Source organism: Lynx canadensis, chromosome A2 (genome assembly GCF_007474595.2).
Source record: "Lynx canadensis isolate LIC74 chromosome A2, mLynCan4.pri.v2, whole genome shotgun sequence".
Lineage (NCBI taxonomy): Eukaryota > Metazoa > Chordata > Mammalia > Carnivora > Felidae > Lynx > Lynx canadensis.
In genome coordinates, this window is record NC_044304.2 from 155689411 (window position 1) to 155702294 (window position 12884).

Sequence of the window (12884 nt, forward strand, 5' to 3'; positions counted from 1 at the left end):
TGGGACTAGTTACCCTCACCTTTACCTACTGACACGCTCCTTGAATGAAAGGAAAGTAAATGAAGTAGACGAAGCTACTTCAGTCCTCATGCCAGCCTATGTAATCACTGTCTTAGAGGTCTATTTCCACAGGAGACGGGACTTCTTAAAGACAGGAACTTCGTTGATCGTCGCATCCCAACACGGCACACCGCTTAGCACGGTACAGGATGGGTGTTACGTAAAAATAACAATAATGAAAGAAAAACAGCTTCATTGCAGGCAGGCATTTTTTAAAGAGCCAACTGATGAATTAATGTTAATTATCCTAGGGGTAATGATACTGTGGTTATGTAAGAAAATGTCCTTCTTCTTAGAAGGTTTATACTCAAGAATTTAGAAGGATCATCATGTCTGCATTTACTATCAAAAGGCTCAGGAAAAAAAAAAGTATATCTTTATATAGTCAGTTTTGACACATTGCTTGCTGAACTAGAGTCGACACAACTGAAGTATTTTTCTTTTTTAAGATTATTTATCTTTGAGAGAAAGAGTGAGCAGGGGAGGGGCAGAGAGAGGGGGACAGAAGATCCGAAGTGGGCTCTATGCTGACAGCAGACAGCCCGATACAGAGCTTGAACCCATAAATCGCGAGATCATGACCCGAGCGGAAGTCAGATGCTCAACTGACTGACCCACCCGGGCGCCCCAACACAATTGAAGTATTAAAGAACAATCTGAGCATAGGGATTTCACATTTCCTTATGCTGGAGATCCAATGCAATCTAAATCCAAATGCCAGCAAATTATTTGTGGATATTGAAAAGTTAATTCTAAAGTTTATATGGAAAGGCAAAGGCCCCAGACAGCCAACACAAGACTGAAGAAAAAGTGAGGATTGACACTACCCAATTCTAAGACTTACCATGAAAACTACAGTAATCAAGACAGTGATTAGACAAGATTAGACACATCGACGGAACAGGACACAGAGCCCAGAAACAGACCCACACAAATACAGTCAGCTGATCTTTGCCAACAAAGCAAAGGCCATACAATGGATAAAGGATTATCTCTTCAACAATGGATAACCACAGGCAAAAAAAAAAAAAAAAAAAAAAAAGAAAAGAAAAAAAGAATCTAGACACAGAACTTACACCTTTCACAAAAATTAATTCAGTATGAATAGTATACTAAAATGCAAAATTATAAAACTTCTGGAAGGTAACAAAGGAGAAAATCTAGGTGACCCTGAGTTTAGCAATGAGTTTTTAGATACAACACCAGGAGCACGATCCATGAAGAAAAAAATTGGTATGTTGTATTTCATTAAAATTAAAAACTTCTGATCTGTGGAAGATACTATGAAGAGAATAAAGACAAGTCATACACAGAGAAAATATTTGTAAAAACATACCTGATAAAGGCTCAAATCCAAAATATACAAAGAACTAAAACACAACATTAAGAAAAATATAAACACCCAATTTAAAAAATGAACAAGGGGCACCTTGGTGGCTCAGTCGGTTAAGCATCTGACTCGATTTCAGCTCAGGTACTGATCTCAGGGTCGTGAGTTCAAGCCCCATGTTGGGCTCCATGCCGGGCGTGGAGTATACTTAAAAAAATAATAAAAATGGACAAAAGATCAGTGATCTCACCGAAGTGATCTCACCGAAGAAGATATACAGATGGCAAATGAGATTATGAAAAACATGCTCAAAATTACATGTCATTGGGGAATTCCAAATCCAAACAAGATTCTTCTCATGCCTATTAGAATGGTCAAAATCCCGAACATGGAAAACACCAAATGCTAATTGCAAGAGCACGCAGCAACAGGAAGTCTCATTCGTTGCTGGTAGGAATGCAAAATGGTACAAACACTTTGGAAGACAGTTTGGCATTTCCTTACAACTAAACATACTCTCACCGTATGATCAGGCAATCATGCTCCTTCACATCTATCCCAAGAGTGAGAACTTAGGTCCACACAAAAGGCTGCCCACGGTTTACAGCAGCTTTATTTCTGATTGTCCCAAACTGGAAGCAACCAAGGTGTCCCTCAGTGGGTGAATGGATAAACAAACGGCAGAACACCCAGACAATAAAATACTGTTCAGAAATAATGAGCTATCAAGCCACAAAGACATAAAGGAACCTGAAATGCATGCTGCTAAGAGAAAGAAGCCAATCTGAAAAGGCTACATACTATATACTTCCAACTCTGTGACATCCATGAAAAGAAAAAACTAAGAGATAGTAAAAAGATCAGCAAATAAGGAAGGATTAGTAGGGGGAGCACTGAGGATTTTTAGGGCAATAAAACCCTTTCTGTAGGATACTCTTACAGCGCATATGTAACATCGCGCATTTTTCATTTTTTTAAAATTAATGTTTATTTTTGATAGAGAGACAGAGTACGAGTGGGAAGGGGCAGAGAGAGAGGGAGACACAGAATCCGAAGCAGGCTCCAGGCTCTGAGCTGTCAGCACAGAGCCTGATGTGGGTCTTGAACTCACGAACCACGAGATCATGACCTGAGCCAAAGTTGGACACTTAACCAACTGAGCTACCCAGACACCCCAAGGATAAAACTTTTATATTTCTTTCACAGTTGGTATGCTTTGTTAAACAATGTTAAAACTCCTTTTATCAAATCATCATGAAATATTTATACGTACTTAAAGCAATCATTTTTATTTTTTTTGATGATTATTCCCGGTGCGGGGTGGGGGGGGGGGCATGGGAAGGGGCAGAGAGAGAGGGAGACACAGAATCCGAAGCAGGTTCCAGGCTCTGAGCTGTCAGCACAGACCCTGATGCGGGGCTCGAACTCGGGAACCATGAGATCACGAGCTGAGCCGAAGTCGGACACTTAACCGACTGAGCCACCCAGGCGCCCCACATCGTGCATTTTTCAAACCCAGAGAATGTACAACGCAAAGAGTAGACCCTAATGTAAACTATGGGCTTTAGTTAATAATTATTTATCAATATTGGTTCATCAATTGTAACAAACATGCCACACTAATGCTAGATGTGAATAAAACGGAAAACTGGGTGCGAAGGTGGGATATGGGACCCTCTGCACTTTCTTCTCAGTTTTTCTGTAAATCTGAAACTGACGTAAAAAAAATGTTTATTAACTAAAAAAAGAAGGTAACGGATCAATTAATGTAGGTGAATTACCCTGGGATTGGTAATGATATTGTGGTCATGTAGGAAAACGGCCTTATTCTTAGGAGATTTGTACTGAAGTATTCAGAAAAGAAATGTTATGATGTCTGCAACTTACTGTCAAATAGTTCAGCAGAAAAAGATAAGCACACCTCTATATATAGTCAGTTCCGCTAGAACGCCAGCTGAATTCGATCCAAAGCAACTGATACATTAGGGAGCCGTTTGATCGTAGGGGATTTCCTGTTTGCTGATAGGTGATTTTGATCACAAGGATCACAATGTGAATGCAGAAAACTGCACCCAGTTGAAATGAGACGCACGGAAATACACAAAACACCCCCCCCCCCACCTCAAACACTCACGCATTACCTTCTTCAGAGTTAAGAGCCCTGACTATCACTTCCAGGCCTACTGTTGTCCATCAAATGTCACACAGCTCCGCTTCCATTCATTTCACCATAAATCACAGGCTACACCTCCCCAGGTGTCTTAAGGTAAAGTGCCAAACTTTGAGTATTTATGCATCTCCTAACTAGTTATCATATGTAAGGTTGTCCTACCATTTTTATTTGGTTCCCTTCTTTTTTAAAAAAATGTGTCACTGACAGTTTTTGAGCGCCGTGCCCTGACCCCATCTTCCCCATAAACCTTGTGACTTTTACCACAAGTCTTTCACAGCACAGTGACTTTTAGGAATGCATGTTCCACATTAGAGCTGAGCTGTGTACGCATAAAGCAAATATGGCAAAATGTCCACAAATGGGGATGGGCTCGAAGTATTCACTGTACTATTCCTCCAACTTTTCTGAGGTTTAAAAAATTTCAACAAATTGGAGAACATAATTTAAATGATAGGGATGTGAAAAAAACATAAGGTAAGCAGAAAGGACTTTGCAAAAGGAAAATAAATGGGGGCAATCTACACTAAGTAGGGTAATAACGAGGTATCATGGCTAAAGGTCATCCTTTCCAGAAATATTACACCATTCACAAAAATTGGAAGCCAGTTTACATATAAAATTTGTAGAGACTTAAAGACAAGTGATTCTGTAAAAATAAAACCCATTGAATGCCAGAAAAACTTCCCATTGAATGCTAACTACCCCGGTCTTGGTCTTCGGACTATTATTGGCTTCCCAAATACCCTCACCATATTTAAGGAACTCAGCCAGGAAACTGGGGCCCAAAAGGATTCTACAGAAGGGCTCATCCGAGGGGTAATCGATCAAAAAGAGACGAGTTGACAATGACAAGTGCTTTTCCGCCTCACTTTCTCTCCTTCGCAACCGTGGGCCCACCTGGAGGCCCAGCCTCATCTCTAGCTGCAAAGACAACCTATGGGGAAGGGCCACATGAGCGCACGAGGGTCACATGTGGCAATCTGCATCATGTACGTCCAGCCGGCCATTCAATAAATATTGGCAGAACATAACTTGGCAGCCAGTGCCGGGGCTGGGCTCATGCAAAGGCAAATATGTATGTCCCCGTGGAACTTGGACTCCCAGTTTATTGCGCAGGCAGCCCAGTCATCCAGGGGAAGCCAGAAGGCGAGGCTGAGCCTGGTGCAGATGGACAGATGGTCTGAACCTGCCTCTCCACAGTTCGGAAGGTCAGCCTGGCAGCTGTGTCCACAGCAGAGCCTCCCAGGGCTGATGTTTGATGAACTCCTGCACTGGGCGAGATCTGCTCTGTCCCATCTACCGCAAACGGGACTGCCTCTGTCTTCTGTTTCCGTGTACACTGAGGTGATTCGGCACCACCACTGCTCTGGGAGAACAGACGTGGGCTGTTGTTACTGCTGCTGCCCGTTACAAAGTTCATCTCAAAGTATTTAAAGTAGACAGAGCAAGGATCTTCACCGAAATAATCTCTAACGGGAAATGCGTGACTTTCCTTCCCCCTCCTCCCTCCTGTTGGGTGGTTTCCAATCAAGGATTTCCTCCTGAGGTCTTGCTATCGGTGGCTGCATCAGCACACGTCCTACAGCTCCTTCTGACCTCAGGAGCAGAGCTTTGTGCCCCCTTTTCCCTCCCCAACATATGCCTTGATTTTTCACCCATTCCATCTTCTCATCAGCATAGACACGAGCCCTAGTTCTAGCTGGGAAGTAAAAAGGAACTTTGTCTCGGGAAGAAAGGCAAGAATCCAGGGGTACGTGGCGCCTCCCCTCCCCACCTTCCCTCTACAGAACCATTTCCTTGGCGGGGGAAGGGGGGGGGGCACCAAATGCCAGAGAGGGAAGAAACCTCAGAAGATTATTTGGTTCAGCCTCCAAACACCAGAAAAGGAAATAGCTTCTATTGATTTTTGGTCTTAAATGGTCTTAAATAATTTTAAAACCACCTAGGGTGAGAGTATGCGCGAAGCAAAAGGAGAGTCAGGATAAAGAAACCTGGGGCAGGAAGAAATCAATCCTGGTGATTTCAAGTCAGCCCTCAACCAATCCATGGCTGAATTCCGATGCATTAATTTCAAGTGGAAAAACCCTTCCAGTTCACAGACTCTGTATCGTATTACCCTGGGCAGCGGTGTGAGGAGGGAGCACTGGCCCTGGAGACTTGGCTGGCCTCTGGGCTCTGACCTCTCTGCTCTGTGAATTCAGGGCATCTCCTCCTGACCCCCCACCCCCGCCCCGCCCCGAGCCATTACAGTGATGAGCAGCGTCAGAAGGATTAGAGACCAGGTCCCCGAAACCCCCCGCGTAGTGGGGACCCAGTAAATGGTGGGTGTTATGGTTCCTATTCCTGCTTGACTCTCTTCTTTTAAGAAACAGAATTCACAGCAGATGGCCACAGACTGACTTTTCCCTGAAAACCACAAGCAGGTGAATCACCAACAGCCGGGGAAGATTCTGCCAACGTGAGATTAATGAAATTAACCACAACTGCATTCCACTGACATCTGAGGGAACTCTGGGAAAGGATGTGGCAGTTAATCATTCTAAGGACCTCCTGGTTGGTTGGCAGAAAGCGCCCTCTCTTTGCCCTCTGAGCTGGCCGTGCTTAGGACTGCTCTTTGCATCTCAAAATTATGTCCCATATCTTCCGTTCTCACTCTACTTTGTCACCGCCCCTGTCACGGCTGGAGCCACTTACTATTTGCACAAGTCAGGGGACGTGGGCCGTGCTCCAAGCTGGGTCTCAGACACCACACCTAACCTTAATCCCGCCGTGCCCCCTCATGTCTGCTGTGGAAAAGAACGTGCTTGTAAGGTGTGGACTTTTGGAGACCGTATGGAGATTAAAATTGGTGTGTAAGTGATCTTAAATACATAAACTTAGGGGCATTTAGACTCACTAAATGAAACAGGTGTTTAGATGTACTTTAGGTGGTGGCTAGCGGCTGAGGGAGGAACGGGTAGTAATTCATTCCTCATCAGGAAGAACAAAAAGAAAAAGAGGTTATCTCAAAAACTTCAGCTCTCCTCCCCTCAGTCTTCCCCTGTGCCCTCCTCAGCAGTCCAAAGCAAGCATACGCCACACAGGAATTATCTGCAGACCCCCCCACGAAATAACTCAGGCTGGGGGAAATGTAGCAGTTTAAAGCAAATCTCTTAGAGGGGCGCCTGGGTGGCTCAGTGGGTTAAGCCTCCGACTTGGGCTCAGGTCATGATCTCACGGTTTGTGAGTTCCAGCCCCACACCGGGCTCACTGCTGTCAGGGCAGACCCGCTTCAGATCCTCTGTCTCCCTCTCTCTCTCCGCTCCTCTCCTGCCTGTGCTCTAAAATAAATAAACATTAAATAAAAATAAGGTGAACCTCTTATAAAGAAACAGCCCCAACGACTGTGTCCAAAGCTTTACCTGCTGCAGGCTCACACACAAGTGGGCAGAAAAAAAAAAAAAATTAAGAATCGAAGGCTTGAATAATGGGTTGATCACAATGAAAAAGCAAGATTCTGGCTGCCAAACCCTCCCACCTGGCTTGCATAGTAAGCATCTGGACCTGCTGTCAATAGCAGCTTTGTAGCCCAGATGGCCAGAACTGCCATCCCAGGGCTCCCTGCTCCAGAGAGAGACTGAGTGTGTGAGGGTGAGTGAGTGAGTAAAGAGAGAGAGAGAGTGCACGCGCCTCTGCTGCACTTGAACCTGAGGACCCGGTCCTCACGTCATTTGTAGATACGACCACCATAATTTTCAAACCATGAATCCAATGAAAATCGCATGCATTACGCCTCTACCCTCTTCTCTGATCCTTCCTACAGATGCCCAACCCAAAACTTGTATCCACAAGTATAAAAGGACTGCTCTCTGCCATTGTCATACACCAGCCTGAGAATCCCTAAGTGTATTCCCGCTGGAAGCACGTGCTCATGCGCACGTCCTCCCACACCCTCCCACACCCTCACCAGGACCCACTCCTCCCTCACACCCTCTTACATCCGCTTTCACCACAGGCCACTCACAACCTTCTCCGCCCCCCTCCCCCCACCCTTGTGTGCCGCAAGGTGCACCACAGCCGTGGATTTCTCTCCTCCCACGTCTTCTCTCTCGCCCTCTCATGTGCACGCGTGCCAACAGTTACTTCCACCAGATGGGAAGCTGAATGAAATAGCCATGGGCTGGGCAGTAAATGACTGGGTAGGTCAGGGTAAAAGGGAGGGGCTCCTAGGGAACGAAACAGGACACAGGTGGAAGAAACACGGGGGAGTGGGTAGGTAGGCAGGCAAGAGAAAAAACTCCAATCTCTCCCACGTGAGAAGCTCTGTGATATGTTCTGATTTTTATAAAGAAGCCAGTAATTGCTTTACTATTTTTGGTATCAAAGGCTAAGGAAGGCAAAAGTCTTGGTGGACCAAGGTTACTAGCATTGTGCTCTAACCCAACTGAACCACATGGACCAAGATTAAAGAGTAACACATAGCAGATCAGCCTCAGTAGCAGAGTGAGGAGGACACGGAACTGAACCAGGAAACATGGTCTGGTCCTGTGATGTCTCCAGGTCACTGGGGAACTGAGAACTGGCATCTCACCTCTCCGGACAGTGACTGCCTAGACCACCAGATAAGGGACACAGCAGGAGCTCTGAGCCCTAGTGCTAACCTTTGAGGATCCAGGAACCTCAGCATTCATTCATTCCAACTTCTACATTAGGAGATGCACCATATTACTTTCACTTTATAGAGGTACTACCAGAGTATTTTTTTTTTTTCCAGAGTACTTTTACAAGATGCAAAGAGACTTGTTGGACTGGGATAGGTGACAAAGGAGAGGTAGGTTTATGGGCAGGGAACAGCAGCTTTCAGAAAAAACAAAAACCAAAAGCAACCAAAGCTAAACACACATTCTCTCTCTCTTCCCCTGTCCTCTCTCCCACTCCTTCCCTTCCTCTCCACCCTCTGGACACAGTAAGGATGAAAAGTTGGGGGGCAGAGGTTCACACAGTGTGGGATACATTAGACAACTGAACTTAAGAGTCAAGTATGTGTTGGCTAGTTAATGTCTCTAAATTACTTAATCACCCTTGGTCTGCTTGTTCATGTATAAACTGGGTACGAACGATGATCAAAATAGAGGATTACAACTACATGAAACACCATCATAGTAAAACGCCTGCACAAAGAGTCCAAGGACCAGTTACAATCCCTTCTGTCCACACTAACCTTAATTTGAAAACATTACATACATACCCCCTTGTATGTATACTCCATATACATATACCCATCCAAATGATGTCACAGCTGGGACTGACAAGGCAGGGGGAGGGTCCCAGCTCTGCAGTGCTTTTTAATGTCATCAACTGCATCTGTGGTTAGTGTAGGGCTTTCCTTTTCTCTTTCCCCTCCCTAGACTCTACTGCCAGTGCTATACCACTGCGGAATCGGACCCTGTCAGTGCTCTCTTGCCGTTTCTTCTAGCTAGCCTTCAGCGTTTCCCACAGTCCCATGCCTGCGTCCATTTACCTGTAGGTGATGGGATAGGGGATAAGGAATATTATTAGTTACAAAGTATCCGTTTTTTTTACCAATAAAGACTGCTTTTGGTCAGAAACAGCAGCTTCTGAAATTACTGGTATCTAGGAGTCCCAACCATACGAGTCAGCCAGCAGGTGTTAAAAAAGAAAAAGGAGAATACCAGTATGCACCACACGTAGAAGGGGTTAGTACTATTTCATGAAACTTGTTTCAGTTTCATTTGTATGCCTGTGAGTGTAGTGGTCGTGAAGTCAAATTGACTTCCAACAGTGGGTCACACACAATCAAAAAAGTTTGAACGCCACTGGGATAAGGGCCAAGGAATAGACAGGAGGCTGAAAGGCCTAGTCCCTCCACCAACTATTTTTCTATTCTGTGCCATTTCTTCCTGCATCTTGCTGCTTTATCATCCCGGACCCTAGGTCAGTTACCCGGCCTGGACGCTATGTTCTGCCACCTGAAGATCCCAGGCCTTTCTCCTCCCACCCCACGGCCACCCATCAGGTTCTTGTGAATGAGTTCTACAGCTCCTCCCTGGAGGATCACTAAGAAGTTCTTTCCATTCACTACCAGGCACTCTTCATTCCAGGACTCCCCTCGGGGAGTTAGGGTCAGAAATATCTGGGTTTCCTAAAACCCCAGAACCAGGAATACGGCACTCCTGAGAGCTGATGAGCTCCGGCTTGAGGCCCCCGCAGCAACCACCTGAGGCTTTCCCAGAGAGTGTATTTACTCACTTCTGAACCCCCACGAAGTCTTTCACCACTCACTTGGACACTTCCTTCCTGGTTAATTAGGCTCAAGATTATTTTAGATAACCCTTTAATTCTCCACACAAACCACCAAGAGTCTACCTGAGGAGGCTTCTCCTTTAATCCGCCTCCAGTTTAATCCCTCAGTCCTATCCCTTAATGCTCCCGGCACTAAATTCCTCAAAATGATGCTGCCTGAGCGAGTGAACTTGGCCGCTCGGAAAGTTACCGTGCCGGGAGTGACGGGGAGCGAGGGCGGGGAAGCAGAAAACCTGGAAGTTCAGTACAATCTGTTTCAGGAGTTCACCTGGGGGGCGTTTCTCCTCTTGATGGGGAAAAAAATTAAAAAAAAAACAAAAAAAAAAAACACCTTCCAGCAGAGCCAGAAAACAAAAGGCAGCGCGCCGCGGCCGCCGACAGGATCCTGCAGCACTGGAGAAGTGCAAACACGGCTGTGGGGACCCGGGCGCGGACCGCGGATCTGCCGGGAGGCCGCGCGGGACGGGAAGGAGAAGGGGGTCCGGGGGACTCCGCGAACAAAGCCCCGCGTCCCGCGCCCGGACCTCGCGGGGGCACTCTGGCCGCTCCGAGCGAGCGGGGGCGGCGGGGTGGGGGGTGCAGGTGTGTGGGTGAGGGTGCGCGCGCAGCGAGCCCCTCCCCCGCCGCCCCCAAAGCCCCGGGGTGCGCGACCCTCTCCCGGCCCCCGGAGCGGCGGCTCTCACCCGAGCGGGGGTCGAAGGTGACCACGAACACGGCCACCACCTGGTCCTCCTCCACGTCGCCCAGCTCCAGGCGCCCGGGCTGCAGCAGCACCTCGGAGGCGCCCAGCTCCTCGGGCCCCCGCCTCCTGGCCGGCTCCGCGGCCGGCCGGCCGCCCCCGCCGCTGCCCCAGCCCCGGCCTCCGGCCTGCGGCTCCGGGGCCTGCGGCGGGGAGACGGCGGGGCCCTCGGCCCAGCGCAGCAGCGGCGCCGCGTCTCCCCGCTCCACCATGGCGAAGCGAGGAGGAGCCGCGGGCGGCGAGGGGCGGGCGCAGGGGCGGGCTGCGGGAACTCCCCTCGCCGGGCCGGGCCGGGCCGCCGCACCGCCCGAGGCCGCACCTGCCCCGCGCCGCCCCGCCCGCCGCTGCCGCCGCCGCCGCCCTCCCGCCGGGGCCGGCGCTCCGATCCAGCCGGAGGAGGCGTCCTCCCCACCGGCTTCGCCCAACTGCGTGCCTGGCTGGGATTCGCGGGTGCATGTGTGTGCCGGTGCACGGGAAACGTCTGGCGGCATGGACGCGCATCCACCTGGATCCGTCCACCTGTGCTGGGGTGAGGTGCCTTCTCACCTAGGAGTCCGTCGGATAACTGTACCACCCTGAATTTTTATACGCCATCATTCTTTTTGTAATCTCCCTGGTCATATGGACCATGACAGAAATGTGTTACATAATCCTGGAAGTGTGGCTGAAGCCTGCGCTGGGCTGGGAAGTGAAGTGGGAGAGGGAGCCTTGGCCGCCCCGGGGTTGTTTGGGCTTTGGATGTGGCCTGGCCTCCTGGAGCTGTGGGCTTGGGTGTGCTGCCTGAGGTAGTTTTGCGTGCAGAACCCAGTCGGCTGTTGCCTGGCCCCGGCCTTCCCTGGACCCTGCCTGGGGCTCATCCATTTCAGTGACTAAACCTCCAGAGAAGGTGGTGGATGGTCATTTACTTGCCCTTGGGCCCGGGAAGGGGAGGTTGAGCCAAATATACAAACGATGTAAGCAGTCCCCCTTCTGTAGGCTAAATGCCGCATAAATAGATTATGGTTATGTCATAGATTTTGGCTTGGAAACAGCAGCCCCGGGCAGTCATTTATTATCTCCTTAGGAAGAGGGGTTAAATCGTGTCTTCATTGTATCTCTGGCACATAGGATAGGCTTCTTCTTCAGCACTGCCTGAGTGACACCCAGTGCACAAACTGCTGGGGCTCCTCCATTATTTTAATGGCTATTTCTTATTCCCACCTCCTCTGATTACTTAGCCACCAGATATACCCAAGGGTTAGGGCATTCAAAATATAATTTCTAAATATAAAACGGGGGATTCATAGAAAGTCCTCGATTTCCAAAGCCATCAGCTTTTCTCTTTCTCCCCTAAGGGACTTCTTTTTCCTGATCTTTTGTGTGAACCCCACCCAGAACGCCCTAGTCTAGTACCTTCAAGTTGTGTAGGTACCAAAAGTTGTGAATGTGCCAGGAAATAAACTCATAATCTCCATCCTATATATATTCAGATATATATATGGCTATATATAATTTGCTATATGAACAAAAGACTAAAATGTCCAAACCTTAAACCTATAGAGCCTTTCCCACGCTTATTAACGTAGGTGTCCTAGCTCACCAGCCACCACGTCTATCTGTAGATTCCTAGTGCCCTGCATAACAGGTGCACAAGAAGCATTTGTCAACTAAGCAGATGAATAAAAGTAGAGACTTAACACCTCCGTACAACTGGCTCCTCCTGCCAGGCTTAACCTAGCATCTTGCACTTAACACGTGCTCAAAAATGTTAATGATGGTGATGACAGACCTCTTAACACATTCACAGTCTGAAAGGGCTCTACATCTGACCATCAGATTTATCTTCTCTGTATCTACTGAATTTCACGAAATGATAGGAAAAGAAACTAATTAAATTTAGCTATTAGAATAGCTCTGGTGGGAAAGGAGTGTGAAGGGCAAGAAGAAATGAAGGGCAGTCAGATTCAGGGACCCTAGGATGATGTTATATTTTAAAAAGATTTTTTTTTACATTTATTTATTTTTGAGAGACAGAGCTCGCGAGCAAGCAGAGGAGGGGCAGAGAGAGAAAGAGACACACAATCCGAAGCAGACTCCAGGTTCTGAGCAAGCTGTCAGTGCAGAGCCCGACTTGGGGCTCGAATTCAGGAACCGCGAGATCGTGACCTGAGCCAAAGTGGGATGTTCAACCAACTGAGCCACCCAGGCGCCCTGGATGATATTGTATTTTAAAATGAGTTCCCCTAGAATGCCATAGATCTCAATTTTAAAATAAAATTATTTTATTTTCCCAAATACTG

The 12884-nt window shown here is 47.7% G+C and overlaps 1 protein-coding gene across 2 annotated transcripts in view; it reads right to left on the minus strand.

Moving 5' to 3' along the window:
* The window catches only part of DENND11 (DENN domain containing 11), a 44952-nt gene extending 34135 nt beyond the window's left edge, over nt 1-10817 (minus strand). For both annotated transcript variants that reach the window (XM_030308588.1, XM_030308587.1), the window contains exon 1: nt 10550-10817. In XM_030308588.1, the coding sequence (XP_030164448.1) occupies nt 10550-10817 (268 nt within the window). The remainder of the gene's footprint in view (nt 1-10549) is intronic.
* Nucleotides 10818-12884: the final 2067 nt, after the last annotated feature.